At 56.0% G+C, this 26,872-nt stretch overlaps 6 protein-coding genes across 12 annotated transcripts; 2 read left to right on the plus strand and 4 right to left on the minus strand.

Annotated features, from left to right (window-relative positions):
• Nucleotides 1-648: 648 nt before the first annotated feature.
• EGFL8 (EGF like domain multiple 8) lies at nt 649-2,749 on the plus strand. The gene is made up of 8 exons (XM_037519454.2): nt 649-749; nt 938-1,060; nt 1,149-1,261; nt 1,349-1,444; nt 1,556-1,726; nt 1,849-1,928; nt 2,011-2,164; nt 2,416-2,749. Exons 1-8 carry the CDS (start codon nt 649-651, stop codon nt 2,466-2,468), a joined length of 891 nt encoding a protein of 296 aa, XP_037375351.1. The 3' UTR covers nt 2,469-2,749.
• AGPAT1 (1-acylglycerol-3-phosphate O-acyltransferase 1) lies at nt 2,683-11,744 on the minus strand. 5 transcript variants are annotated; one of them, XM_037519449.2, is made up of 7 exons: nt 11,475-11,744; nt 5,630-5,838; nt 5,314-5,447; nt 4,867-5,042; nt 4,605-4,700; nt 4,411-4,483; nt 2,683-3,931 (listed from the first exon to the last, which is right to left on the minus strand). In XM_037519449.2, the coding sequence occupies exons 2-7, from the start codon at nt 5,827-5,829 to the stop codon at nt 3,747-3,749; spliced, it is 864 nt and encodes a 287-aa protein (XP_037375346.1). In that variant the 5' UTR covers nt 5,830-5,838; nt 11,475-11,744; the 3' UTR covers nt 2,683-3,746. The 5 variants fall into 5 exon arrangements, with proteins under 5 accessions (XP_037375346.1, XP_037375345.1, XP_054554635.1 ...); XM_037519448.2 differs by lacking the exon at nt 11,475-11,744 and adding an exon at nt 11,120-11,283; XM_054698660.1 differs by lacking the exon at nt 11,475-11,744 and adding an exon at nt 10,961-11,108.
• A 640-nt stretch (nt 11,745-12,384) lies between these two features.
• Nucleotides 12,385-15,026, plus strand: RNF5 (ring finger protein 5). The gene is made up of 6 exons (XM_037519460.2): nt 12,385-12,565; nt 13,496-13,514; nt 13,612-13,724; nt 13,826-13,880; nt 13,956-14,073; nt 14,179-15,026. Exons 1-6 carry the CDS (start codon nt 12,426-12,428, stop codon nt 14,274-14,276), a joined length of 543 nt encoding a protein of 180 aa, XP_037375357.1. The 5' UTR covers nt 12,385-12,425; the 3' UTR covers nt 14,277-15,026.
• Nucleotides 14,986-18,361, minus strand: AGER (advanced glycosylation end-product specific receptor). Of its 3 annotated transcripts, XM_037519456.2 has the most exons (11): nt 17,693-18,361; nt 17,398-17,504; nt 17,078-17,270; nt 16,836-16,900; nt 16,638-16,725; nt 16,361-16,543; nt 16,118-16,257; nt 15,811-15,952; nt 15,498-15,515; nt 15,252-15,372; nt 14,986-15,133 (listed from the first exon to the last, which is right to left on the minus strand). In XM_037519456.2, exons 1-11 carry the CDS (start codon nt 17,742-17,744, stop codon nt 15,037-15,039), a joined length of 1,206 nt encoding a protein of 401 aa, XP_037375353.1. In that variant the 5' UTR covers nt 17,745-18,361; the 3' UTR covers nt 14,986-15,036. The 3 variants fall into 3 exon arrangements, with proteins under 3 accessions (XP_037375353.1, XP_037375355.1, XP_037375354.1); XM_037519458.2 differs by lacking the exon at nt 15,498-15,515 and having other exon boundaries at nt 15,252-15,426; nt 15,820-15,952; XM_037519457.2 differs by lacking the exon at nt 15,498-15,515.
• A 715-nt stretch (nt 18,362-19,076) lies between these two features.
• On the minus strand, nt 19,077-23,271 carry PBX2 (PBX homeobox 2). The gene is made up of 9 exons (XM_037519455.1): nt 23,034-23,271; nt 22,038-22,111; nt 21,585-21,832; nt 21,296-21,486; nt 20,995-21,130; nt 20,723-20,876; nt 20,274-20,362; nt 20,072-20,158; nt 19,077-19,960 (listed from the first exon to the last, which is right to left on the minus strand). Exons 1-9 carry the CDS (start codon nt 23,252-23,254, stop codon nt 19,868-19,870), a joined length of 1,293 nt encoding a protein of 430 aa, XP_037375352.1. The 5' UTR covers nt 23,255-23,271; the 3' UTR covers nt 19,077-19,867.
• A 798-nt stretch (nt 23,272-24,069) lies between these two features.
• Nucleotides 24,070-26,454, minus strand: GPSM3 (G protein signaling modulator 3). Its single transcript, XM_037520848.2, has 4 exons — nt 25,803-26,454; nt 25,484-25,586; nt 25,065-25,264; nt 24,070-24,831 (listed from the first exon to the last, which is right to left on the minus strand). Exons 1-4 carry the CDS (start codon nt 25,842-25,844, stop codon nt 24,694-24,696), a joined length of 483 nt encoding a protein of 160 aa, XP_037376745.1. The 5' UTR covers nt 25,845-26,454; the 3' UTR covers nt 24,070-24,693.
• Between the last annotated feature and the right edge of the window lie 418 nt (nt 26,455-26,872).

A 26,872-nucleotide genomic window follows, 5' to 3' on the forward strand; every position in this document is an offset into this window, starting at 1 on the left:
ATCTGAAGATTTGAAGATGTGAAGACCAAGGCAGAAGAGTGTGTTAGAGGCGGTCTGAGGGGAGGGCTGATGGGGGGCGGGGCGTGCAGAGGAGAGGTGGAAAAAGTATCTTGTCAGGGAGCTTGAGTGATGCTGCATGGACCATCATGCGCTAAAGGAAGGGGCGGTGTTAAATGTCCACTCAGGTGTAGACAATCCTGCTGGCTAGTGCAAGTGTGTATCTGTGATTGTCCTGTCCCCCTTACAGGGCACTAGCACCTGCTCTTGGAGCAGCTGGAGCTGGAGAAATTACTAGTTGCGGGAACGGGCCTCTCTTCACTTTTTTTTTTTTTAAGATATATTTATGCATATAAGAACTGGGGTGTAAGCCAGAGGTGTGGGGGTGGGGGGTGGGAGAATTCACCAGAGACAGAGTGGGGAGCAGAACAGGCAGATAGACTGAAGCGCCCTGCTGAGGGGAGCAGCGGGGGAGGCAGGAGAGGTCTGCTGCACCATGTGGGTAGCTCCCTGGCTGGGATCAAACTCTGCTGCAGTGGCTGCAGATAGCTTCATAGTGCCGCAACTTAACCCCTGCACCACCAGGGAGGCCCCCATTCTCCCCTTCACTTCTTCTTGCCCACAGCTGGCAGTCTGCAGTCAAGGAGAATCATGGGGTCCAGGGCTGAGCTGTGCACTCTATTGGGCGGACTCTCATTCTTCCTGCTACTGATGTCAGCCCAGGGGGCCAAGGGTGGATCCCTTAAAGACAGGTGACGATGGGGTTGAGGGCTTTACCAAATCTGCTGGGGTGGGGTTCCACTGGCAAAGACATTTAGAATTGTAGAGACTATCACCATGGGGTAGGGCGCTCAGTGGAACCTGGAGGGAGATGGGACTCTGGACTCCCCGCAACCTGGTGCACTCAATGTCTCCTATCCTTCACCACACATGGGTCCAGTCAGGGGGTCTGCTCCAAGCAGACACTGGTGGTCCCGCTGCGTTACAACGAGTCCTACAGCCAACCTGTGTACAAGCCTTACCTGACCCTGTGTGCTGGGAGGCGTGTCTGCAGCACCTACAGGTGAGGAAGGGGAAGCCTGGGCCCCAGGGTGTCTCAAGAAGCCCAGCCAGACCCTAGGCCAATGTCTGGAATGGGCACTGTGTTCCAGGACCACTTACCGGGTGGCATGGCGGGAGGTGAGGAGGGAGGTGCAGCAAACCCACGCAGTGTGCTGCCAGGGCTGGAAGAAGAGGCACCCTGGGGCACTCACCTGCGATGAAGGTGAGGTGGGGTCTCCCAAGGCCTGGAGGGAATGCTAGGGAGCCTGGCGTTGGTCCCCGGCTGAACCTCACTCCCTGCGCACCACAGCCATTTGCGCCAAGCCCTGCCAAAACGGAGGCGTCTGCATTCGGCCGGACCAGTGCGAGTGTGCCCCCGGCTGGGGTGGGAAGCACTGTCATGTGGGTGAGTCCGCTCGCCTTCCCGCAGCGGTGGCGCCAGGACCTCCCGCTCCACCATCCACCTGGCGCCCGGTCCCGCCCCAGCCCTCAGCCCCGTCCTCTCTCCCTTAACTAGACGTGGATGAATGCAGGATGGGCGTCGCCCTCTGCTCGCATGGCTGCCTCAACTCTGCAGGCAGCTTCACCTGTGGCTGCCCCCAGGGCCTGGTGCTGAGCCCAGACCAGCGCACCTGTGTGGAGGGCTCTCCGGAGCCCCCAACCAGTGCCAGCATCCTCAGCGTGGCAGGTGAGCAGATGGGAGTTGGGGACTTGGGGAGTGCTGGGGAAGGAGGTGGGCAGGAGTTGGGGGTGGGGACCGTGGTGATGAAATCCCATATCCTTTCCCTCTGCCCCGCCACCCCCCCCCAGTGAGGGAAGCGGAACCAGGTGAGCGCACCCTGAGGAGGGAGATTAGGGAGCTGCGAGGGCGGCTGGAGCGGCTGGAACAGGTAAGTAGCGGCCTCTGGGACCAAGTCCACAGGGAGGTGGCGCCCGAGTCCCAGCGGCCTGAGGCTTCTCTTCCCCTTGCAGTGGGCTGGTCAGGCTGGGGCCTGGGTCCGAGCGGTACTGCCTGTGCCACCCGAAGAGCTACAGCCTGAAGTGGTGGCAGAGCTGTGGGGCCGGGGCGACAGGATCGAGTCTCTCAGCGACCAGGTGCTGCTGCTGGAGGAGAAGCTGGGTGCCTGTGAGTCTGCCCCTCATTGCCTCACTCCCAACCCCCGCTGCCCCAGGCCACTTCCCTAATTCAGTCTTCTTTCACCTCCATCCTCCCCCCAACTTCCCCAGACAGCCCCACTTCCCCACCCCTTCTGGCAAGTCTCCAATCTGGTGATTCCACTCATTGTTGAGTGAGAATATTAAGTCTCTCAAGTGCCCACTGCCCACTCCACACTGGAGGCGGCCCCAGTGTCTGCCTTTCTCCTTGCCGTTAAGCAGGCTCCTGTGAGGACAACAGCCTGGGCCCAGGTCTCCACCGCAGGCGGAGATAAAGGAAGCAATAAAGGAACCGCTGCAAAGCCCCTGCCCCCTAATTTATACAGAAAGTGGACTCACTAATCCTTTGGGATTGGATGGCTGGAGAGCTGCAGATTTTTATCTGCCACTAAGAGGCAAGGAGCACCTTGCCTGACGAAGGTGGGCAGACTGCCTGGGCAAGAACTGCTCCTTCAACTCCTTAACAGACACAGCCAGAAAGTGCCCAGATCTCTCTGAAGCTTTATTCTTCATTTCTTGCTGTTATCCAGATAATTAATAAAACCAACCACGCAAAACTGGGTCCCACTCTTTCCTTTTGCTCCCAACCCACCTCCCCTGTTGTGGGCACAGGTCTGGGGTGGGAGGCAGGGAGTGGTTAATGCCATAGGGAGGAAATGAAAACTGGCTCAGAGAGGGAAAGCCTCAAAAGAAAGAGAAATAAATTAAAAGCCCTCCTATCCCCTCCAGCCAGGGTTCAGATCCTTTTCCCAACTCCCCAGGAGCAAAGCGAGTGCAGCACCTGATGTCTGCCTCTTCCCTGGTGTCTGTTTAGAATGGAGCAGCCAGGCTGCAGGGGGCTGGGTGGGGCCAGGACCACCGAAGAACTGTACCACAGGACAGGAGGAAGCAGAAATGTGAAGACCAAACTGGCATCCAGGAGTGTGCTCCACCCTGGGCGCCTGGGCACAGGCGGGGATGAGACCTCTGAGTTTGAAGAGTCCGGCCTCCGGACAGGAGGCTCCACGGAGGGAGGGTGAAGATGCTGAGGAGTGTTGCCAGGATCAGCCTGGGAGGAGTGTTCCAGGCATCAGCTTCCAGCCACAGCATGAGTCTTCCTCATAAAAGGATGAGTCCACTGATTCCACGGACTGGGGGGCGGCTTGGGGAACTGTTCCATAGAATGGATGAGTCTACTGGCCAATGTGGGGTGGTGGACGGGGAGAGACCACAAAGGAAGAGAGTCCACTGGGGACAGGATGGAGTGTTCCCACCCTGTGTAGGCTGAGCCACTGGAGATAAGAGGGAGGCAACCTTCCCACAGACAAGATGGCACAGGAGGTGGGTGGGGTCAGAGTGGAGACGGCACCGGCAAAGAATCTGGGGGCAGGGAGGTGGGAACTGGGAAGGGGCAGGGAGTGGTGCTGTATCCACATTCACTTCAGAAGTTGAAGATTCCAAAGAAGAGGACAAGTGGGGAGAGGGCAAATGACAAAGAGGGCTTCTCAGCCCTATTTCAGGGCCCACTGGCCTGGGAGGTCTGGGAAGGAAAGTGGGGGAGATGGGAGGGGAGCTCAGAGCCGGGCCTCTGCCACCCCTCCAGGCTTCTTCACATAGTCACCCCCACCCCGGCCATCGGTGGAGATCTCCCGGAAAACGGTGAGCATGGAGTGCCGGACTCTGTCGGCCAGAGCTGGGACGTCGTCTGGTGTCAGCCCTTCTGTGGGCACTGGAGGCAGCACCCGTACCTGACATCGCCCTGGGGGGGATGAGCACTGTCAGGGCCTGCAGACCCAGGCTTCTGCCCATTGTTGGGGCCGTTTCTGAGCCTCCCTGCTACTGTTTCTCAACCTTTTAGTTCTCTTCCCCTTGCCCGAGACAACTATCCTTTGGCTTGCTGCTCTTGAGGCACCCCCTGCACACAGCTTCCAGGTACCTCCGCAGCACCCTCGCGGCCCCCACTGCCTAGGTATGGCTTTCCTACTGAGTTGTTATTCTTATAGCTTTGTACACACAGGTTTTACCGTCCCTGCTAGACAGCAACAGCCCTTCCTGGAGGGGCCAAGTGTCACCCCCTTAGCATAGTGTGATGAGTGCTTAACAAATACTGGCTGACAGTCCTGTGGATATCTCAGTTCTAACACTGACCAACCCCCCCAGCCTCCTAGGGACATCTCTCTAGCCTCTCCCATGGCCTTGTTGACCAGCCCCAACCCCGGATCTGCTCAGAGCCCTCACCAGAAGTGAAGCGGCGCTCCTTCTTGCAGTAGAAATCTTGATAGGATGACATGACGATGGGGACAATGGGAACCTGAGGAATGGGAAGAGCGATCGGCTCACAGCTCCCTTCCAAGCCCCCTATGACAAGCCTGTGCCAAGAGGGGAAGGGATGGCGGGGGCTGGAGCTCAGCAGCAGGAGAGCTAGTACTCACCTGGGCCTGCACTGCAAGGTGAAAGGCGCCACGTTTGAAGGGCAGCATGGAGCCATTATGATTTCTTGTGCCCTCGGGGAAAACCCAAACCCGCACCTGGAGAAGAAAGAGCATCAGGGAAGACACACACATATGGAGGGGTCAGAAGATGTTTGTGAGGCTGCAATGGGACCACTGAGGCCCTCTGGCCCTGCATATTAGTTCATTGACAGCTGTTCCACTCTAGAACTGCCCCAGCCCCCATTTTTCCAGGGTGACTCACGTCCTGGGTGAGCAGGGTCTGGGCAACCTCAGACATGACACTGATGGCATCCCCAGTGCGCTTCCGGTCAATGAAGATGACTCCTGCCAGCCAGCAGGCCAGTCCAGCAGAGCCGGCCCACAGCAGCTCCCGCTTGGCAATGGGCACACAGCGACCTGGTAGTACCTCCATCATCCCTTGGGCAGAGGCAGGAATGGGGTGAAGATCAGGGGGTAGGCAGCCTACCAGCCCAGGCCATTACCCACATTACTAGGAACTGGAGGTAAAGGAAGAGGGAGGCTGGAGGTAGGAAAGGGTGCTGATGAGGGCAGTTCTACCCCAGGGAGAGAAGCTTGGGATGGGGGCAAGGCGGCCACATCTGAGTTAAGGACCTCTAGGGAAGGCAATTCTGGGGGGGTCCAGGAAGAAGGACATGGTTAGAAGGTATGCCCTACGGAGGGGTCTCACCGAGCAGGTCGAGAGAGCTCTGGTGGTTGGACACCACGACATAAGGTTGTGAAGGAGGGAAGTGGTGAGCCCCTCGCACCTCCACTCGGATCCCATATAGGTATTTGACATGGAGCAGCATCAGGCGCAAGATCCTGTGGGGTCAAGGCAAGGGATTCCATCAGGATCCACTGACATCCACCTGCAAACCTCGGCTGCCCCCACCCCACCATCTGTGGGGGCAGTGCGGCAGTCCTCTCCCCTTCCTGGTCCCCGGGCCTTCCCCATCCACAGCTCACTCTGACCCTGGGGTTCCCTCATTACCCAACCCCCTCACTTCATGTTCTCAACGTTGCGTCCTCGCACAGCACACACGGGGATGGCAAGCACAGCCAGGAAGAGGATCCAGCCATTGTAGAAGGCCATCTTGAAGAAGTACTTGGCACTGGGGCTGCAGAACCACAAGGCAGGCAGCAGGAAGAGCAGCAACAGGAAAAGCAGCAGCAGCACCGTCCATACCCCGGGCCACAGCTCCATTCTGGCCACCTGCAGGGGACAGGGAAGGGAGAGTGGACCCGGTCCCTGGAGGAGAGCAGGACATGCAAGGCACACAGCCAGGGCTGTGAGGCCAAGGGCAGCAGACACAGAATAGGGCCAGAGTTCCCATGGATGGGGCGGCGGTGAGGGTGCTGAGGACTGCTCTCTCATCCCTCTCCCCCAAGACTCCAGATGTATTCAGACAAGAGACACATGATAATAAGCGGACAATAATAATGACAGCTAACACTTGTTTTATAATGGTCTATACCTGCACTGTCCAATATGGTGGCCACCAGCCACATGGATGGCTACAGAACACCAGAACGTAGCCTGCTGTGAGCTGAGATGTGTGGAAGTGTAAAACACACTTGAGATTTCAAAAACTGAACAAAAAACAACATAAAAAAAATCCCATTGGGCCTCCCTGGTGGTGCAGCGGTTGAGCGCTGGGTTGCAAAGCTGCCCGTGGCCTCTGCAGCGCTGGTTCGATCCCCAGCTGCTCCCCAGCCACCGGAGGAGGGTCCCACATGGCGCACAGACCTCTCCTGCCGCCCGCTGCTCCCCTCAGCAGTGTACTTTGGTGCTTCTGCCTGCTCTGCTCCCCGCTCTGGCTCTGGTGAATTCTCTTACTCTCCCGTGCTTCTGACTGTACCCAGTGCTTGTATAAATAAATAAATAAATCTTAAAAAAAAATCCCATTAAAAATCTTTTATTTTGATTACATGTTGATCAACACCATAAACTTTTGGACACACTGTTCAATAAAACATACAATTAAAATTAACTACACCCTGTTACTTTTTACCCTTTTTGGTATACTTACTAGAAAATTAAAAGTTATACATGTGGCTTGTTGGATGGTGCTGTCTATATACTGCATTAAATCCTTAAATGATCCACTCAATTTACATTTTATAGGAAAAAGGCCCAGAGAAGTAAAGTAACTTACCTGAGATCACATGGTTGTTGAGACAATTCCTAGCTTGAGCATAAGCAGCTCGTGTTCCTAACCCCTTGGCTACACTGCACTCACACACACACAGCGCACAGCAGATACCGTACGAGTGACAAGATACCCGTGGACATTCTCAAGAGCTAACTGGCAAGAAGGAAGGCTCTGTCACCAACACAGTCATCTGGAGACCCATCCACATGCATCCAGAAATTTACAATTGCACCCAGAGATAGATGAAGGAATGTAAATGCATACCTAGAAAAATCTCCCTCCACTAGGCAGCCTCCCCCATCCCAGAAAAACCCACAAACATACCAGGAGTAGCTATATCCATCAATCCTGCCTCCACAGGCAGGCAGCCACATCTACCAGCCTTCCTCCCTCTCTGTTAGTGCTGGAAGCAATTTGGTCAGGCAGCTACAGTCATCAAGTCTCACCAAATTAAAAAACAAAACAACCCAAAGCCATGAAGGCAGAGTCATACCACTTGTCCCAGGAAAGAGCTCTCAGGAAGAGGAGGCCCTGGGCACTGGAACCTGCCTTCTAGGCTTTTCCTCCTTCCTCCACCTGCCTCACTGCTGGGGGCAGGGTCTTTATTCACAAAAAAGGGTGTTCAGGCAAATAAATACCTGTTGTTCACAGCGAGGCCATGGGCACTCTCTTCCAAGAACAGGAAGGGCTAAGCTCAAAGGGCAGCCCATTGCCGAGAGGCCAGCAGCACCAACCCATTCCTGCTGCAAGTTCAGACCTGCTTTTCTCCCCTGGACTATTTGCAAAAGACTCCTCTCCCCCTCACACCAATCCGTGACCTCTTGTCTTCCACATGACCACCGACATTTTTCTATAACAAAAATCTGAGGATTTGTTTTGCCCAAAAGCCCTTTTGACAAGTTGACATCTGCTCAAATCTCTGGCCACATCCCCACAAAAGCCTTTTTTGCTCCAGTCAAGCTGATTTACTTCAGTTCCTCAGACACACCGTGATCCTTCATACTTCTGTGCTGTGAACATGCTGTTTCCTTTAGCTTAAATGCCTTCTGCCTCTTCTTCACTTGCCTCACACAGTGTCACAGGTTTTGTTTGGGCAAAACAAAACCCCGCTTGAACCCCTCCAGGCCTGGGCGTTCATTAAGCCTTTATCTTGACCACTGGTTCTCAAAGTATAGAACTGCAAACCCTTGACCCTTACCCCAGATTTTTTGAACCAGAAATTCAGGGCGTGGGCCCATCAATCTATAGTTTAACAAGCCCACCAGGTGAATCTAACGGCACTAGAGTTTGAGAACCACTGATCTGGACACCACACTGTGTAACTAGCTGCTTGCTGGTATTTTTATTTCCTCCCTAGTCTGTAAGTAGCTTGAGGACAGGACTCTGTTTTATCCCTGTGGCCAGGTGAGAAAGAGAAGGTGCTCAATAAACATCTGCTGAGCAAATTATAAGGCTGTCCACCACCCACTCAGCTGTAATTAATGAGATGACAGTTCTTATTAATCAGATATGAGGCGCCAAGAAAGCCATAAACACACCATGTCCCACAGTAACCTCCTCTGAATACACATGTACGCTATGTGGCCCGAGCAAGCGATAAGTGCCATCTCACACACGACAAACAGAAAGGGGATCAACAGGCCACACACGGGGAAAGGTCATCAGATACAAGGCAACAGTACAAAGAATGGGGGGCAAATAACATGCGTGGCGGGGCTGACCCTGCGGCAAGCCGAGCTCCATGGGCACAGCCTGCACTTTGCACTGGCCACTGGGGAGAGAGAGTGAAGACTCAGGCCAGACAGATCAGCAAGGTAAGGCATGTGGATTTGCCTCTTTGGGAACTTGGAGGCCCAGCCACCTTCTCTAAGGCTTGTTATTAAGCGCCTTTCAAGAGCAGAACCCACCAAGAATTTCTAAACACAATGGGGTGCCAAATGGGTAAATGAGCACAGCTCACAAAACACACTGCCAATAACTTGACGAAGAATATAGTGTGTGTAAACAGGAGCACACATGCCATGAACACATCACATCGGCGCATGGTGTGAAGGGGCACGCACGTGTGCGGTGTGAACCAAGACTGGGAAAACACGTGCAGCAGAGACTGACCCCGAGACGAAATGAGGTGTGCTGGCCAGCTAAGCCACAGAACCCCGCATGAGGACTACCGCATACGGTGGGTCCGTGGACATAACACGGGAGCCAAACTAAGGTATGATCTTTACACCCTTAAACAGGCAAAAATGAAATGTGCAAGAAACCCCATCATAGATAAAATAATGAAAGCTCGCACACTTGAACATATTGCGCCTAGATCTGAGGGATGGACATGACATGGGAATGGTTAATTCTAATGGAAAACATCATCATATTTCTCCAGTTCATGGTTAACACAGGGCAACCGAGCTGCACACAACTTACTAAACATGTCAACAGCACACAGGCTCAATGTAGAAAGCACAGTCCCCCCACAAGGCATCGGGGTATCAGTAAGGGTATAGCACAGTGTGGAAGGCCACTGAGAAGCAAGAGATCCTGTGCCTAGATGGAAACAGAGGTATCTGAGGGCATTCCTAGGCAGCAAATTCTGCTGGGAGAAAGAGAGTAAGTAATAAATGCCTTCACCCCGCCCCACTGCCCCGCTCCCCAAGAGTGGTGTGGGGCCAAAGGGCAGGAAAAGGAATTTGGTAGTGTCAGGATTTCCTCTCCGGGATTCCCTGTCCACACCCCCATCCCAAATTCACAGAGACTCCACCTCTCCTCCCTCTCTACCAGTCTTCCTCCCTCTCAGGCCCCTTCTTTCCCAGCAACCCTCTCCCAGTCCGCCCTCCGAGACCCAATCTTTCTCCCATCCCCTCCTCCAAGTCCCTTTCAGCACCCTCCACCCTCCTCCACCCATCCCTTTCCCGCCCCCACCTCAGTGGGGTGGGGGGCCTGGGGGGCCGGCCCCCTCCCCAGCCAGGCTGCGGCAGCGGTGGTGGCGGTGTGTCTCTGCCTCGGTCGGGGTGTCGGTGCCAAGGGGGCGACAGGATTTGGGGGTGTCCTAGCCCCGGCCGATGGAGGGGAGGTGAGAGTGGGAGGCTGGGCCCATAGCGGCAGGAATGGTGGGGGGTTGGCCCCCCAGCTCCCTCCCTCCCTTCCTGCTGTCTCTGAGGGCTGGGGCTGCTGCCGCCGCCGCTATCCCCCCCCACCCCTCCCCAACGCCTGCTGGTTTCCGGGGCCGGCCAGGAAGTAGGGGGCGGTGATGGGCGGCCTGTTTTGCCAATCGCCTCCCAGCGACCCAGACTTCTCCTTCCCACATCCACCAGGCTTCTCTGGCTGGCTTTAGAGCTCAGCAGCTGGGTTCTGCCTCTGGCTCGCTCAGGCTCCAGCTGCATCTCTTTCCCCCCTCCAACTGCCTTTCAGTGCACACAGCTGTGTTTCTTGGGGCTGTCTTCCTTTCTCGGCTCTCGCCTCATTTCCCATCAGCTCTTCTCTTCCAGCCACTTTTACTTGGTTTCTCTCGCTCTCCTTGACTCCCGGATCGGCTGCTTACTCCCTCCAACTCCTACTCTTCTCCAAAAACTCTTTCCCTGTCCCCCATTCTATTCCAAACATTTATCAAGCACCTACTTATACGCCAAGCACTAGTGCTCCCCGTCTTTTTTCCCTCCATCTCTCCCCAACTCGTTCTGCGGTGCCCTTATCAGTTATCTCTGCTTCTTTGCCCACTATCTTCCAGCAGTTCAGGCCCCTCCTCCACCCGCCTCTCTCTGGTCTTTAAAAAGAAGGGACACTCTCAGCCCCTCTCCCTGCACCTTCAACGCTTCATTAATGAGTACCTTTTCTTCCTTCGAACCTTCCTCACTGTCAGTCTCCTTACCCAAGCTGATTCAGCCCCTCTCCCCAACATAGAATCTGGGTGCACCGTTTCATCCAGTGGAAACTGGGCTCCTTGGGGGAAAAGAGGAAGAATGCTGATTCCTAGGGAATGAGCACGCTTCTGTAGTTTTGTAGCCAGGGGGTTGGTTTCCTCGCCAGCCCTTACCCACCTCTCCCCAGACTCCCGCTATACCTTTGCCAGGATCATGCCATCACTCCTCCCTCCTTGGTCTCCGAGAGCTTTCCCTCTCAGTAACTTTTCCCCAAACCTCTTCAGACCTCCCCTGCCCTCCTCAAGGAAAACTCCCAACCTCTCACCTTGCCTCACTTGAGTCATGTGGGACCTTTTATCAGGGTACTGCTGAACAACCCTCAAGCTGAGCCTGCCCTCACTCCTAGACACACCTTTGCCCTGCATGAGTTTACACGCACTGAGGTAGAGAATGTAAAGAACTCTGCTAGTGGGAGGGCTGTTACCTAGTTCTGCTCCTTGGGTCACAGTGAGGGTCACTGACTGTAGGAAAAGGCCAAACTCGGACGAGAGGCCCAAGCTCTGAAGCAGCTTGCCCAAGTCCCGGGGGTCGGGCCCGGGAGGAAGACCCCAGTGCGCCCGGGCATATTACAAGAAGGAAGGGGCGGGCCTAACCCCATTCCGCCAAGGGTCGCCTAGGAAAGGGGCGGGCCTTGGCCCTCGGCCCCGCTCGCCGAGGGGTGGAGCTAGAGCTTTTCTGCTCTTAAGTTTTGTAAACCCGAGTCGAGGTCAAAGTCGTTCTACTCTGTATCACATGAAGGGACGGGCGGGGCTCGAGTCCAGCTCAGCTCTGTAAATCACCTAGAGGGGCGGGCTGATCGTCCAGCCGAGGGAGAAGGGTTAACACCAACACGGCAGACCGACGTTCACACCATCCAGACTTCGGTCTAATCTTAGGTCTGCTCCCTGCTGCTCTGAGAGGGAGGAGCGAGCCCAAGTTCTGCTCTCTACGTCACCGAGGGTGGCCGGAGCCATTTTGAACCCTGCGACCCTAGTGTTTGCCCTCTTTGCCGGCGCTTCGCTGTCTTTCCCCATCTCGGCCAATCAGAGGCGAAAGAAAGGGTCCAATCAGCCGAGAGAGTCCACAGCCAGAGGACCCGGATGTGGCCCAGTCGAGGCCTTTGAACTCCAAGCCCCGCCAATTGTAGGGCAGTCACCATGGCGACAAGATAGAGGTAAAGGGGTGGGACCAGAGAAAGAGCAACCTTCAGGGTATTGGCTCGCCCCTTCCCGCCTCCTAGTGCGCACGCGCACTTTGCCTAACCACCATTTTCCGTAGAGTTCTAGCCAATCACTTGCTTTGGAGCCGTACGCTCCAAAGTCCTATAGGAGTGCGGACATTCTCAGAAAGAGGAAAAGAGGTTTATGGTGGGCGAGGCCGATGTAGTCCCGAGCCAATTGCGTCTGGCTTTTGGTTATGACTGGCAGCTACTCGGACGAATCATGTCCTCCCTGGATGCGCCAGGCCCCGTAGACTCGTTACCAATCCCATGGCAATGCATACGGACTGCGGCTGTATCAGCCAATAGTCATTGTGCAAGGGCAGGACCGCGCCAACATCTTCCCACCCCCACCCTTTGAGCCAATCGCTTCTTTTGAGCCTGTGTGACTGACAGGTACGCTGACCAATAGTGATTAGGAAACCCTGAAGCCTGCCCAACAATCGTGAGCAGGAGGCGGCTTCTCGTTTGTTAGGGCGTGTGTGTGTGTGTTTGGGGGGATTAAGGGGTACGCGGGGGCGAAGCAGAGGCCATGGCAGCAGCGGAGGAGGAGGACGGGGGCCCCGAAGGGCCAAACCGCGAGCGGGGCGGGGCGGGCGCGACCTTCGAATGTAATATATGTCTGGAGACCGCTCGGGAGGCTGTGGTCAGTGTGTGTGGCCACCTGTACTGGTGAGAATCCGGGACGCGGGCGAAAAGTGGCGGGGGTTCACCTCCATTCCTGGGGAGGCCGGGGGCTGGGAGCCGTACTAGTAAGCAGATAACCAGAGGGCACATCCTTATAGGTGAGGCCCGTGGAGGGACTCACGTGGATTTGTGGATGGATTTGGGTGGGCGGGAGGGTCACGTCTGTACAGACAAGGTCTGTGGAAAGGAGAGTCATAGGAATTAGATGCTGGGGTTTATGGTGTGTTCAGGGTGTGTGTGTTGGGGGGGTGGGGGGGGGTGGATCACCGCACATCTGCTCAGGTGAGACCCAAGGGAATTGAGGGGTCTTAGTTGTACAGATAGGATGGACTAGACAGAATGGGGGTGGCACGCGTCAGTTGAGTGGGGAAGACCTAGGGAATGTAGGCTCACATTCAGGGGAGATCCAGGGGGAGTGGTATGACAAACTCGGGGACAAGGACAGAGTGGAGGGGCAGCCCTGAAATTTAAAGGGTTGTGGAAATAGGGCCATTTATTGGGCTTGAGAATGAGGAAAAGGAGTAATGGGGGGAGAGTCTAGTAGAGGTGGTTTGGGAGTGATGGGAGCAGGCATGGGACTGGAACTGAAAGAGGAGATACAGAAAGGTGTGCTTGAAGAAAAGTGGAAATTAAGTTGAAAGGCAGACAAGGGTGTGTGTGTGTGTGTGTGTGTGTGTGTGTTGGCAGAGAGAAAAGAGGTGAGGGTTGAGCATATTGAGGATGGATGTAGGTGTTGGAAGAACGGAGAAGTGAGAAGGCCATCCTGGCTGGCATGACAGAGGTTGCAGAAAATATGAACAGGAACAGCTGGTACTATCTGGGAACTGTGGGGCGGGGGTTAAGATGGGACTCTGAGTTTGGGTCTGTGCTCTCATTTCTGGAGCTAGTTTCACCTTTTTTTTCCCCCCCATCCAGTTGGCCGTGTCTTCATCAGGTACGTACACGGAGGAGCTGATGAGGGTAAATGGGGAGGTGTGAGGAGCTGGAAGGTCCTGCCGTCTACTGGGTACCACTTCATTTTTTCCCCTCAGTGGCTGGAGACACGGCCGGAGCGGCAAGAATGCCCAGTGTGTAAAGCTGGGATCAGCAGAGAAAATGTTGTTCCCCTTTATGGGCGCGGGAGCCAGAAGCCGCAGGATCCCAGGTGACAGAGAGGAGGTGGTGCTGAGGGAAGGTGGAAGGTTATTTGCCTAGGAGCGGGGCGTGTAAGAGGACATTTCCTATTGATATCCCTCTCTTCCTCAGATTGAAAACCCCACCCCGTCCCCAGGGCCAGCGACCAGCTCCAGAGAGCAGAGGGGTGAGTTTGTCTGACTGTGTTCCAGCCTCATTGGAGACTTGGCCAGTGCCCCTCTGACTCTGTCCACCTCCCTAGGGATTCCAGCCATTTGGTGACACCGGGGGCTTTCACTTCTCATTTGGTGTTGGTGCTTTTCCCTTTGGCTTTTTCACTACTGTCTTCAATGCCCACGAGCCATTCCGTCGGGGTACAGGTAAGAGCATTCCCTGGGTGCCCACCAGGGAGCCCTCCCAAGCCCTGCAGGCCCCCTCCCACTCAGGAGTGGTTGTTTCTTGCACAGCTTTCCTCTCTCCCACAGGTGTGGATCTGGGACAGGGACACCCGGCCTCCAGCTGGCAAGACTCCCTCTTCTTGTTTCTCGCCATCTTCTTTTTTTTCTGGCTGCTCAGTATTTGAGCTGTGTCTACTTCCTGCCCACCTCCAGCCAGAGGAGAATCAGTATTGGGGGTCCCTGCTGACCCTTCCTTACTCCTGGACCCTCCCCTTCAACCTCTCCATTTCTGTCAATTGAGTCCACTCTCCAGGAGGGTGTGGGGAGTGACATCTGTGTATAGGATGGAAAACCTGCTTTGAACTGCTCACTCGGTGACTCTCAGCTCTGGGAGAGGACAGACTGAAGATGATGTCTGTTTCTCCTCTCTTGATCCTTTGCTTCCCCCCCCGCCCCCCGATTTCTTGATTTGATGTTGAAAGGTGGGCAAGATTCCTTCTGACTCCCCCACGTTCCCCTTGTTGATTTAATTTAATTCTCCTTGCCCCAGTGTCTTTTATGGGTCTGACTCTTAAATGCTTCCTTCCCCTCACTACCTCCTTTATTACAAATTCAATAAACAAGGTGAAATGTATTGCTGGGAACTTAGCCCACTCTGTCCTTTCCTGTTTCCTTCTAGGACAGGAGCACCTTCTCCCCAACTTGCGTAGATGTTGACCTGGTATAGGGAAGTATGGGGGTGAGCCCCTTTCCTTTGAGGCTCCCCTCGATGCAAGGGATGAAGGCATCACAGACATACACACAAGAGCAAACTGGGCAAGATGTGACACGTGTTTACTCGTCACTGTTGGTGGGGGGCTCTGGTGGTAGAAGGACGTTTGTCGAGGTGAGATTATACAGGGGAGAGCTGAGCAGAGTATGGGATGGAGTCTGGCTGCTGGCCCCTCAAGACCCTCCTGCACTGCTCTCTGCTGCCTCTGGCTCCTCTGACTGATTAAGCTCTGCACGTTCTTCCTCCTCCTCCCGGTTTTCTGGGGCTTTCCTGGGGGGGAGGGTTGAAGAGAATGCTACACGTGGCTTCCAGCACTTTGGCATTCCTCCCTCACACCCCTCACTGGCTGGAAGCCCCAAGTCTGAGGTGTCTGGCTTCATCCACTCACCTCTGCTGTCCTCTGCGCCGCCGTCTTTGCCACACGATGATCCCAATGAGCAGGGCTGCTACCCCCAGGCCTCCCAGGACCCCCAGGGCCAGGGCTAGAGTTCCTAAGCCTTCCACAAGGCCTGGAGAGAAAGGCAGAGAGTTGAGGGTACCCTCACCTCCAGCACTCACCATTCCTCTCTCGTTGATTGTCTCCCTAGTTGTGTTGGAGTCTGTCTGCTTCTCTGACGTTATTGCAACTTCTCACCTGTAGGTGATCTTTCACCTGTTTTTGGGAAGTCAAAGTTGACATCAATCAGAAGGGAAGGCTTCAGTTGGGGAGAGGGCTGGTTAGTGGGAGTCCCAGTGGAGTCTTGCCCCTTCAGTTCAGAGGGGAGAAGGGGCATACTGGATTGCTCTCTTTGTAGGGTGTGGGTGGGGCAGAGAAAGCCTGGGTGTAAATGGGCTGAGCAACATGTGGGGGGCTCTTAGGAACAATGCCAGGGTGGGGTAACGAACTACAGCCTGTGCTGTCCTTGAGCTCAGTCCCAGGGTCTCTGGGGTTTGGGGAGAGGTCTCACCGGTGATGCCAATGCTGACAGCACGGCTTTCCGAGGACCCATGGATGGGATGGGTGACCACGCAGCTGTAGTTTCCCTCGTCCTGAGGCTCCACCTCAGAGAGAAGCAGCACTGGGCTGGGAGGATGGGGCAGGGTTGTGCCCTGGTGGGAAGGGATCAAGAGATTACAACCCTTCTGCACGCCTCCCACACTCCTGTCTTTGTCTCCACACCCCACCTTCCCCCTCAGCCTTTCCCTCCATGAGCTCTCATCCACCTAGTTGCCAATTACGTAGCTGTTTCCCAGCCTCCTCTTCAGGTCACTCACATCCTTGATCCAGTGGATTTCAGGAGGGGGCTGGACAGAAGTTTCGCAGCTCAGGGTCACAGTGCCACCCAGCGCTACCATTCCATCTTCTGGCTCTGCCACCAATTGAATCTCCAGAGACTCGGGCTTGGGCTTGGGGTCTGGGAGTGGGAAGGGGCATGAGGTTGAGAGTGATGCCTGTGGGTGGTCCCAGTGGCCATGGGCTTACCCTTCCCTCCCAAACTTTCCCACCTCTGCACTTACTCCTGACACTGAGCCGGATGGAGGTCGTGCGTAGGGGTCGGGTCCGTGGAAGGCCAGGGCGAAAGCTACAGGAGAAGGTGTAGTGGGTTGCTTCTCCCTGGGTTGGGGTCACTGTCAGCTCAGACTGGAGTGTGAAAAGCCCTGTCTCGGGGTGTCTTCTGGTCTCTTCCTTCACAGATACTCCTATGATGTGGGGAGGACAAGGTAAGACACCCCAGAGTCGGTGTGGGAGAAGGTCCGATAGAAGGCGGTTAAGAGGAGGAAACTTGAGACTAACCTTTGCCATCAGGTATCAGGGGTTTCCTATTCGAGTGCCAGGTAAGAGTCCCTTCAGGGTAGCCCCCCTCAGACACACATGTGCCCACCTGGGAAAGGAGTGGCCTCATCACCTTTGGAAATAAGAGGCTCCATACACATACCCACTGCTACACTCCCCTCCGGTTCTCAGGACCACTTCCTACTCCCCTTCTACTACCTTACTGGGTACACCAGCCTTGAGTTCAGAGGCAGGATCAATAATTTCTGGCTTCTCAGGTATCTCTGAGGGAGGGAAAATCCAAATAAGAGGCTGGAAGACACTCACACCCCAGTTGGTGGGGAAGGGGGCAGCCGAAGTCAGAAATTCTCATATAGGGCCCAAGAGTCAAGAGCTGGGGTAGGAGGTTTGACCTTAGATGAGAGAGAGGTGGGCCTCAGAGTACGCTCTGAAATCCTTACGGTAGACTTGAACTTGGTAACTGTAGTTGATCTCTTTTCCACTGCGGCTCATCGCCTGGCACCGGAAAGTCCCCTCATCCTGGATCCCAACAGATGGCAGGAGGAGGGAGCCATTGGGAAGGATCCGAGCCACGCTATCCCAGGAACCTCCCTCGGGAGACAGGACCTTCCAAGCTTCCGTCCGACCTGTGTTCTGGGGATGGAGGAAAGAGGCCTAAGGGGTGCAAGCCCTTTGGGAAAGGAAGGATGAGGCAGGAAAGTGGGGATTTGAATCCGCACTGATCTCTGCAAGGGGAGGCTGCCACAGGAGCCCAGCTTACCAGTTTCCATTCCAGCTGCTGGGGTGATTTCCTGGGGACGCCCCTACAGTTCAGCACCAGTGGCTTTCCAATCTGGGCTGTGACGTTTCGACCTTGGACCACTGCCCCTGGGAGACAACACCAGGGTAGAGGGGCGGGATGGGAGATGGGGCTAACGTGACAGGTGAATGAGGAAACTTGAAAATGAATGCTCAGTTTCCAGCAAAGTTCCAGGAGAGATTGGGGGTGGGCACAGAGTTATTTTTGCGGGGGTGGGGGTGGGGGGATGGGAGTTGGTGTAGGGGGAGTGGCTCACCCCACAGACTGAGGACCAGCACCCAGGCTCCAGCCGCTGCACCTGCTGCCATCCTGCTTCCTTCCTGGGCTCCTGGCTCTGTCTGCCCCTCTCACTGTGGAGTTGGACGCCCTAGGTGGGGCTTGCCACCCTCAACCCTGCCCCATTTCCCCATCCCGTCCCGGCACAGGGAATGCTAGGAATTCATGCCTCTCCGACAAGAGTCCTTCAGGTACAAGGAGAAACAATTGTCACCCCACCCATGGGCATTGCCAGCCTCCTAGGCACAGTCACATCCATGGGGGTGGGGAGCACATCTCCTAGAGCTTCTCATGCCCTGAGGACCCCCAACCTATTGCATCAGAGAACTGTCTGGTGGACCACCACAGCCCCGTCCTGACTAGGCAAGATTATTGACCGACAGGTTTTGGGGGGCAGGCAGGATCTTGAGAGGAGGTAGCAGTGAACTGAGGGGCCTGGGTGGTCAGGGCAAAGCTGTGGGAACCAGGGGAAAAACCTGTTTGGGACTTTAAGAGAAAAATACTTTGAGGTTTCTCATGTTTTTGAAAAAAATTCTCAACTAAACCCAGGGAAAAAAGAAATTTCTTTATTTAAAACTGCATTTTTTTTTCTTCCTGTGAAACTACAAGTTTACAAGTGAGGAGAGAACTGCCCCTGGCCCGTGCCTCCCACCCTCCCACCCATCACATTCCCATCCTGCCCCCCCAGTCCTGCCCAGATCTTTGATGGGAGGGGTTCCCACTATGACAGTCTTATATAATCCTGAGGATGTTTGAGGGGTTCAGATGGTGGGGTTCAGGGCTGAGGATGGGACAGTGGTGATTTTACTTCTCCCCCACACCTGGCTTTTTGCAACCTCCCTCCTCTCCCCACCCCCTTGATTTTGGACTATTAAAAAAAAAAAACAACAACAAAAACCTCATTTCTGGGGAAACCGAGGGAGATATCCACACAAGCACCCCAACCCATATTTAATGTATTTGGCAATAACCTCCTCCTCATTCTTCCCCCTTCAAAATGATTTAAAAGTGTGTCATTCACAGGGGAAGGTGGCATCTGTGAGGTGGTGTGTCCTCAAAATGACTGAGTCCAGCCTGGCCTAAGGGTTGTGGGAAGAGGGGGGCCAGCCAGCACAGCAGGCCCCTGAATCCCTCCACACCAAGTACAGCAGAAGGCTGCCTGCACAGGCAAACACCTAAGTGACTTTACAAGCAAAGGCGAACACCTCAGTGATTCTGGGGGGCGGGACTGGCGCCCTGCTAAGTGCACTTCCTGATGGACAGGACTGCAGCCAGGTGGGCCTCCGCACCCTTCTATTCATTCCCCTTTCTCTTATCATGACCCCTTTGGCTATCACCCCTAATACGGGAAAGCAACAAGTTAAAAAAAATCAACATATTTATAAAAACATCTACTTCCCCAAACTAAGTGAAAAATTAAGAACCAACAACAAACCAAAAAAACCCAAAAAACAAACAAACAAAAAACAGATGGATCCCAGGGTTTCATTTTCTTTCCTTAAAAAAAAAAAAAAAAAAAAAAAAAAGGTTCAACCCCAAAGCCCAGTCCACAATTCCCTAAAGTAGCAGAAACTCCCTCCGAGGTAGATATCTGAGTCAGACACTCTCGTCCACCGAGCGATTCTATTGGTTTAAGATGAGCTGCGTATGAGGTAATAAAGCCGTCTGGGGGGGCCTGGGGTGGGGAGGCACAGGGGGCGTGGCCCAGAGCCTCTGTCCAGAAGTGTGTCCCCATTTTTGGCATCTCTGGTAGGGCAGGGCTGGCGTCTCCACAGATCTCAGAGCAGATAAGTGGGGTGGGGGAGGGAGAGTGGGGGAGCCCAGAGAAAGAGAGAACAGTGTGTGTGTGTGTATGTGACAGAGGAGAAAGGAAGGATCTGAGAAAGGATTCTGGGTGTGTTTCTATGGAAGAGAGAGGGGAAAAAAAAAAAGACCGAAAAAAGGGGGAGACAGACTCCACTCTCCCTTTAGGGGACCTCATTCTCCCTGCCATGTAGTCAGTACCCCAAGCACTGAGAGTCTGGGCGGGGAGGGGACAACCCCATTTGCCCTTCTGTCTTGTGCTTCTCCTGGGTCTGGGGTTTGTCCTCTGGATGCCTGTGTCCTCTTCCTGTCGCCTTGTAAGCCCCCAACCCTGTGGCCCTGAGGGCCGAGATCAGTTGGAAGTGTCAGAGTGGACGCTCCCTGGTCCCTCTGTTGGGGATGTCACTGAGGATGGGGTCACAGCCTCCTGCCAGCCGCCGTTTGCCTGGGAAAAGAGAGAGGGAGAGTTGGGGGAAGGCTCTGGGAAAGCCAGTATGGGGAAAAGGCCCTCCTGTTCTGGGAGAGGTGGAGAGAGGGGTTTCAGGTATCCACTTACCCTCATTTCCCGAGGGCTGTACATCTGGCCTCCTCCGAGGTTGTCCCCGTAGCCTCCTGGCCCCATCGAGTGTCGGAGTGATTCCACCTGCAGGTAGCAGAGGAGGTCATCAGCAGCGAGAACCTCAAGAGACCCCTTCTATCCTCAAGGAAGGGATCCGAGTTTGGGCCAGTCCTGCTCACGGGGAGAAGGGCCACCTGACCTGGGAGGCAGAGTAGGAGTCTCCGTTGAGGCCGGGCATTCCCAGAAACATGTCTCCGGATCCTGAGAGATTGAAAGAGCCGCCAGAGCCTTTGGGAGCAGAAAGGGAGGTAGGGAGAGGACAACAGAGCCTGTGATGGCAGATAGGAGACTCACCACAGCTCTGTTTCCAAAATGCCCTACCTCTGAGGGGCACCCCTACACACAAACCAGCCACAAACAACACGGTGCGCCGGGGAGGAGCAGGCTGTTCCTGAGCCCCCTTCCACTCCCTGGAAGGGCAGCAGTGACTTCACTGAAGAGGTCCCTGTCCTGACATTCCCAGCCCCCTCAGCTTGGTCCCTCTCACCCCAAAAGGCCCCCTTTCGGCTACAATCCTGCCTAAATAGGAAGTGGGAACAAAAGCAGGAAGTGTGCAAAAGAGCCAGGCAGGGTGGCAGCGGGATCCACCTGCTGAGGAAGGGGGTGTCGGGGAGCTGGTGCGGCTGTGACCCCCCTGGGTGACAGACACGGCCGTCTTGACAGCGTAGATGTTTGCCTCCTCTTGGAACTTTCCAATGTTTTTTTTATAGCGAATCCGCTTGTTGCCAAACCAGTTGGAGACCTGTGAGGTATGGGGCAGAAAGAAGGGTCAGGTGCGAACCTTTCCTTCTGGGAGACCCTCAGGTCAGTAAGAGCAGAGAACTTTTGGCCTGCAAAGTCCCCCCAAGGCTCTCCCATACCTGAGAGACGGTGATCCCGCACTTCTTGGCCAGCTCCTCCTTAGCCTCCTCACTAGGATAGGGGTTACTCAGGTGGGAGTAGAAGTACTCATTTAGGACCTCAGTGGCCTGTTTGCTGAAGTTACGGCGTTTCCGTCTACAGAGGGACAAGGGTGGCAAGGTCACTGGTGTCCCGGCAGGGCCGCCATGCTGCTCATCCCCCAGGGCACCCCCCTCAGGAACACTGTGATCAACTCTGTGGCCCAGGGGTTTGGGGAGCAGCAGGAAGGAGCCCGGGGCTGGGTGGGTCCTGGAGCCCCACCTGGCATCCAGGAATCGGGAACGCAGGATCATGACGGCCTCGCAGGTGCTCTGCTTGAGCTGCATCTGGATGGCGCTGAACTTTCGATGGATGATGCTCACCATGCGCTCCATCTCCTTAGGGGCCACGGGCCGAGTCCGGCTCTGCTCCCTCAGCAGGTTCATGACGTGGGTTGTGAACTCGTTACAAGCCTGTGGTAGGTGCCGGTGGCTGGTGAGAAGGTGCCCTCTGGCCTGGGGTTTCCCCTCAAGCACCTGTCCCTCCGCCCGCTCTGGCCTCTTCTCCTGACCTGCTCGTACTTCTCCAGCTCCGAGTGGTAGATGTGGCGGATCTGGGCAAGTTTGCTGCGATAGTCCGAGTGCTCGATGGAGTTGTCAGGGGACACGCCGCCCCCAGAGGCTGCAGCGGCTGCAGCTGCTGCTGCTGAGCCCCCCCCTTTCTCTGGCCCAGCCACACCCTCTGCCAGAAGCATGTTGTCCAAGCGCATTAGCTGTGGGTCCACCGGCTCTTCCTCTTGGGAGCTCCGAATGCTGAGGCCTAGTGTGCAGGCGAGTGTTCTTAGAAAACCAGAGACCCCACACCCAGCCCTCAGCCCTCTGGGAGATCCAAGTTTCAGGGCTGAGGCTCCCTCCCCAGAGCCCCACTTTCCTCAGGACTCCAAGCTGTCAAACTCTTAACTGAAGGTTCTATGATGACTAGGGTCCGTCCCCAGAGTTGAGGGATCAAGAGGGAACCCACATACCGGTTTTTTCCTTGATTTCACACAGGACGCTAAAGAGAGCAGGTTTCATTCGGTGGCAGTTTAGGGCATGTTTCCTTAGAAGGAACAGGAGAGAAAAGTCGAGGAGCTACAGAAACAGAGCAGGGGGTCCCTGGGGTGAGAGGGGCTCCCTGGGACAAAAAGGGAAGTGGGCAACTCTGCAGGGGAGAAGTGGAGTGGAAGAGGAAATGGACTTGGGGGCTTCTAGGGAAGAGATCAGCTCCAGAGTGCAGAGGTGGGGAAGCTGCTTGTCTTCAGGAAGATGGAGAGAAGGTGCAGGCAGCAGACTAAAGGCATCTGAACTGGGGGCTGAGGGAGATGGCCTGGAAGAGTACAGAAGGGGAGTTTGGGGGTGGCTGCGCAAATGAGTGACTAGGTAGATTTCAGGGAAGAGAGATGGAGGCTGGGGAGAAGAGTCAGAAGATGAGGTGCCAGAGTGGGATTAGGGGTGCTGAGCTCAAGTGGGGCATTCAGCAGTACTGTTGGGGGGGGGCATGGTGCCAGGCACTGAGGCTCCCCACAGAACTGAGCAGGGGTGAGGGGTGGGTGAATGCCTCCGAAGGCTGGGCCATGCTTCCATGGAGAGGAGTGGTAGGAGCTCTGGGGAGAGGCTGGGGAGGTCCCTAGGTCTGGAGAGGATGAGGGTGGGCTGGGTGGAGAAGACAGCACAGCAGTTTCTTAGTCTGGGAGCCAGAGGTGGGTCAGGAGACCGAGGCATGTTCCAAGTGGAGTGTGGGGGTCAGTGAAAGGTTAGGAGGGGGGGCTGGCGAGACCACCTGGGGTTCCTCTCTCTGAAGGTTTCAGGGGCCTGGGGATGAAGGGAGGTTTCAGAGGGATCACTTATCTCACGGCTCCCAGGAGTAAGAAGAGAGCTGTAGGATCCTGGAGTTGGGGGGTGGGGGAGGCTCCCAGAAGATTCAGAGCTTGTGAATGGGGTTTCTGCGGGTCTGTGTGGGGTCCCGGGGTGGGGGCACTCACTTGGCCTGGGCCTCGTCCAGGCTCTGGTCGGTGATGGTCATTATCTGCTGCAGAATGTCCCCGATGTCTTGCTTCCCTCGGCCTCCCGGGACCCCCCCGCTACCCCCTCCGGGGTCTCCGCCACCGGGAGGCTCGCCAGGGCCCCCAGGTTCCCCACCCACCAATCCCAGGCCCCCCCGGCCCCCGCCTGGAGGGGGCGGCCCCAGCAGCCGCTCGTCCATAGTTGGGGGGGGGCCCTGAGGCCCCCTCCCTGCTCCGCCCCTCCCCCCGCCTGGTTACTTCCCCCCCAAACTCGCTGGAGCCGCTGCTCCCTCCGCCCCAACCCCCGCCCGTCTTCTCCGCTCCCGGCTCCCCCGGGGGTTCACCCCGGCCCAGAAGGGAGACCTGGGGTACCGCCCGGGCCCCCCACTGGAGACCCCGGCCCCCGGCGGCGGAGAAAATGGAGCCGGAGAGAGAGAGGAGGCCCAAGCGGGGGTGTGTGTGCGAGAGGGAGGAGGGAGGAGGGAGAGGGGGAGCGAGGGAGGAGGCTGGGGGAGGGGAGCCGGGAGGAAGAGGAGGGGAGAAGAGAGGAGGAACAGGGAGGAGCTGGGGGCGGAGAGACGCGCGGAGACAGAGGAACTGAGAGCGCGCGGAGGAGGGGGGGGAAGACGGGCGCGGGGAGGCGCCCGGCCCAGCGGGGAAAACTCGGGAAGGCCCCGGGGCCGTACTCGCCCGCCCGTGGAGGGGCGAGCTGGGGGCCGGGCGCTGCCGCCGGGGTTCCGAGGCCGGGGTCTGGGCGGTGTGGACGCCGGCCGCTGGAATGCCTGGGTTCACAGCTCAGTTCATATTTCTTGTCCTAATGACTCCCCTCCCTGTTCTACTTAATTAAAACCAGGAGAGGGGGTGGGGGGGTAATTAGGGAGGTCTCCAGCCGCTGCTTAATGAGGCAGTAATTAACCAGCCAGGGAGGGGAGCTGGCCTCTGGCCAGACTGGAGAAAGAGGCGGCCTCTGGCCTCACCTTTCCACCCTCCACCCGGCAGCCCCAGACACCAGTCTTCAGTCCAGAGGGGAATTACATTTATTCATACATCAGACAGACTCGGGGCAGCAGTAGGGAGGGCGGGTGGGCAGGGCTAAGTGTCCATTCACAGCCTGTAGGCCCTTTAGTCTTGGGGCTGGGGGTGCTGGGGGCGGGATAATAGTCTCTCTGTTGTACCCACCCTCTTTCTTCTTACTGGGAAGGAGGGTAGAGTTGTCTCTCAAGTCATAACCTTGGGAGATTTGCCTTTTCTTGGGAGATGGAGGCCTGAGCCCTCTGATCCTGCCTAGTGGCTTGATTACTGGGGGTGTCCCCACAGTTTAGGACCAATACTCCCAACCATTCCCTTTCGATCACAGGAGGGGGTTGGGCTGTCCCTTAGTGGGTGGGATCCTCAAGCAGCCTCAAGCTCCCAGGTACTAGGGAGGGCGTTAAATGGCCATCCTACCTTGACTATCCCCAGAATTTGAGGACTTTCACCCCCTCCAGTTCCCAGGGAAGGTGGACGGGGGTGATGGATATTGTAGTTTCTGCTGAGTCTTTCAGTCTCTGGTGGCCCTGGCAAGCAGGGCAGGTGACATGCAGTGGACTGCCCAGCTTTGAGCCCCTGGCATGTGGAGAGACTGGTGGGATCTCAAGTCTCAGCAGGTGTGTGGCGGGGGCCGGGACCTTTGCTCCTCCATTCGACCCCCACCCTGAACTCTCAGCAGCAATTCCAGGAGCTCCTGCCCTCCTGGGGGAAGTGGAGGTTCTGACCGCTGGGCTTCCATCCGCTGGCACTGGAGGAGTGGAGGGAGGGGAGGTTTTGGTGAGGTTCTAAGAGGAGGAGGCTTTGAAAAGAGCCAGAGATGGTATGAGGGACATGTAGGACTCCTGTTGTGGGGTGGGGAAACTGGGGCCTGATGAGGAGCACATGCCTGGGGAGAAGGAAGGGTAGTGCCCCAAAGACACAAGAGCTATAGACCTGGAAGTCTGAGTCTTGCCTCCTGGCAGTGTGGGGGGTGTGTCTCACCTGGTGACTGAGGATGGTGCTGTAGAGCTGTTCTCTATCCTCATGAGGCCGGGGCAGAGCTCGGGCAAGGTTTGGAGGGTTCTGAGGGGCATGGAAGGTGGCCCTCTGTTCCTCTAATCGGCGGGACTGGGCCTCAGCCACCAGGTCCAGAAGGCGCTCAGTCTGAAGGGAGAGTAGGGAGGCCGAGCGGGGCCCCAGGGCTGGGGAGTAGAGGGGGAGGGCTCAGAGGCCCAGAGAACTTGTCAGGCAGAAGCAGTGGCAGTGGTGGGGGGGAAAGGGTGAAGTAATTAGACACTGTGGGTCAGAGCTAAGGGGGTGTGATGGGAGTCTGGAGGAGGTGGGTAGAGGGCCTATGATGCAGTGGGACTTGGTAATGAGATCAGGAAGGATGTGGGAGATCCCTGGACTGGTGGGGTTACCTGTTTGGTGGGTCCCTGAAGAAGGAGGAGATGGAGGAGCAGATCGCCAAGGCCGGGTGGTGGTGTTCACAGGGGGCCAGCCATGCTCATCCTGATGGGGTCCCTGATGCAAAAAATATCCCTTCCAGTCAAGTGGGGGTAGGGTGGGCAGGGGGCTAGGCCTGCGGCCCATTTCCTCTTTCTGTGTCTCTGTTCCTGCCTCACTGTGCCCAAACCCTTCCAAGTCCCAAGGCCACTGTCACAGGTCCTGCCCCAGGTCCTCTCACCTCCCTCTCGGCCCAGCGTCAGCCTCCCCCATCGGGTGCCCAGCTCAGCTCACCTGCTCACCATCCTCTTCTTCCTGGGATTTTTCTGCCTCCATCCTTGGAGGGGGGAACCGATGGGGGAGGGGTAGCTGGGATTTGGGAGGAGGACCGGAATCCCTGAGTTCCTGAGGGGAGTGGGGGCTGGAAGGGGTGGGGGTGAGCCAGGGGCTGGATGCCTGGGTACTGAGCAGGAAGCTGGGTTCCTGGTCAGCCCCCCCCCCACGGGGCCCCGCCCATCCCTGTCAACTTCCTCCAGTTCTCTTTTCCCACCCAAGCTGCTAGCTCAGTCGCCCCAGGGGAGCACAGAAACTGGGAAAAACTCCTCCAGCTGTAGTAGTGATGGAAGTTCCTGGTGGGGAAGGACTCTTGGTCTTCTCATCTCCAGAGACTTAGTAGCCCCCTAACCCTGTCTGTTCTCTCCATACCCCTCCTCCTCTTCAGCTCTGTCAACACAGGAACTAGCTACACAGGAAGTGGTTTCACTCCTCAGAAACCCCCTCCCTCTCCCCTAGATCCCTTTCCTCCTTAAGATGACCCTGTGCAAGATTTGGTCTTCCCCTGCTTCCCAGTCTTCTTCAGACTTACTGGCACTGCAGCACCTGGTTCCAGTGGGAAACGTTAGACTCAGACCTGGGGGTGGCAGCCCTCAGACAGACAGACACACACACACACCCCTAAAATTTCTCTAGTCTGGGGTCTAACTCAGTAAATAATCCATGTGTGTTACACAGTTATCCCTGCCCTCTAGATGCTTACAGTCTATTCAGGAGACAAGATACATAGTAAATGTGAGTGGCAAGAAGCAGGGGAAACTCATCTAGTCATGAATGAGAGACATAGAGATGGAAAAGGGAGAGGACCACCTTCCTGGGTTGTTTTTTGATCAGTGCTGGTCAGGCGGGTTGGCATCAGGATCAGAACAGGACAGAGACATTGGGACCTCTAAATGGCAACCTGCCATATCGGAGTGGGGTTTACAGCTGAGTAACCTGGAGCATGACATGATGAAGAGATCTGGACTTGTCACATAATGCTTTGCAGTCTTGGGCAAATAAAGTCTCTGTGCCTCAGTTTCTTAAAGTAA

This window comes from Talpa occidentalis, unplaced genomic scaffold, assembly GCF_014898055.3.
Source record: "Talpa occidentalis isolate TD23 unplaced genomic scaffold, MPIMG_talOcc4v2.1 talOcc4.2, whole genome shotgun sequence".
In the NCBI taxonomy this organism is placed as follows: domain Eukaryota; kingdom Metazoa; phylum Chordata; class Mammalia; order Eulipotyphla; family Talpidae; genus Talpa; species Talpa occidentalis.

Excerpts from the sequence above, each read along its gene's own strand:
- EGFL8 (XM_037519454.2), top strand. The coding sequence starts at position 649 with ATGGGGTCCAGGGCTGAGCTGTGCACTCTATTGGGCGGACTCTCATTC. Across the intron at positions 750-937 it reads GGTGGATCCCTTAAAGACAG|TCAGGGGGTCTGCTCCAAGC; the intron begins GTGACGATGGGG and ends ACATGGGTCCAG. Across the intron at positions 2,165-2,415 it reads GGAGGAGAAGCTGGGTGCCT|GCTCCTGTGAGGACAACAGC; the intron begins GTGAGTCTGCCC and ends GCCGTTAAGCAG.
- AGPAT1 (XM_037519449.2), bottom strand. The coding sequence starts at position 5,829 with ATGGAGCTGTGGCCCGGGGTATGGACGGTGCTGCTGCTGCTTTTCCTG. Across the intron at positions 4,701-4,866 it reads AGACCCTGCTCACCCAGGAC|GTGCGGGTTTGGGTTTTCCC; the intron begins GTGAGTCACCCT and ends TTTCTTCTCCAG. Across the intron at positions 3,932-4,410 it reads GGAGCGCCGCTTCACTTCTG|GGCGATGTCAGGTACGGGTG; the intron begins GTGAGGGCTCTG and ends CATCCCCCCCAG.
- RNF5 (XM_037519460.2), top strand. The coding sequence starts at position 12,426 with ATGGCAGCAGCGGAGGAGGAGGACGGGGGCCCCGAAGGGCCAAACCGC. Across the intron at positions 13,725-13,825 it reads CAGAAGCCGCAGGATCCCAG|ATTGAAAACCCCACCCCGTC; the intron begins GTGACAGAGAGG and ends TCTCTTCCTCAG. Across the intron at positions 14,074-14,178 it reads GCCATTCCGTCGGGGTACAG|GTGTGGATCTGGGACAGGGA; the intron begins GTAAGAGCATTC and ends TCTCTCCCACAG.
- AGER (XM_037519458.2), bottom strand. The coding sequence starts at position 17,744 with ATGGCAGCAGGTGCAGCGGCTGGAGCCTGGGTGCTGGTCCTCAGTCTG. Across the intron at positions 17,505-17,692 it reads GCTGGTCCTCAGTCTGTGGG|GGGCAGTGGTCCAAGGTCGA; the intron begins GTGAGCCACTCC and ends GTTGTCTCCCAG. Across the intron at positions 16,901-17,077 it reads TTACCAAGTTCAAGTCTACC|AGATACCTGAGAAGCCAGAA; the intron begins GTAAGGATTTCA and ends TCCCTCCCTCAG.
- PBX2 (XM_037519455.1), bottom strand. The coding sequence starts at position 23,254 with ATGGACGAGCGGCTGCTGGGGCCGCCCCCTCCAGGCGGGGGCCGGGGG. Across the intron at positions 22,112-23,033 it reads CTGGACGAGGCCCAGGCCAA|GAAACATGCCCTAAACTGCC; the intron begins GTGAGTGCCCCC and ends GTTCCTTCTAAG. Across the intron at positions 19,961-20,071 it reads ACAGCCCTCGGGAAATGAGG|GCAAACGGCGGCTGGCAGGA; the intron begins GTAAGTGGATAC and ends CTCTTTTCCCAG.
- GPSM3 (XM_037520848.2), bottom strand. The coding sequence starts at position 25,844 with ATGGAGGCAGAAAAATCCCAGGAAGAAGAGGATGGTGAGCAG. Across the intron at positions 25,587-25,802 it reads AAGAAGAGGATGGTGAGCAG|GGACCCCATCAGGATGAGCA; the intron begins GTGAGCTGAGCT and ends TTTTTGCATCAG. Across the intron at positions 25,265-25,483 it reads TTCAGGGACCCACCAAACAG|CCCTGGGGCCCCGCTCGGCC; the intron begins GTAACCCCACCA and ends TCTACTCCCCAG.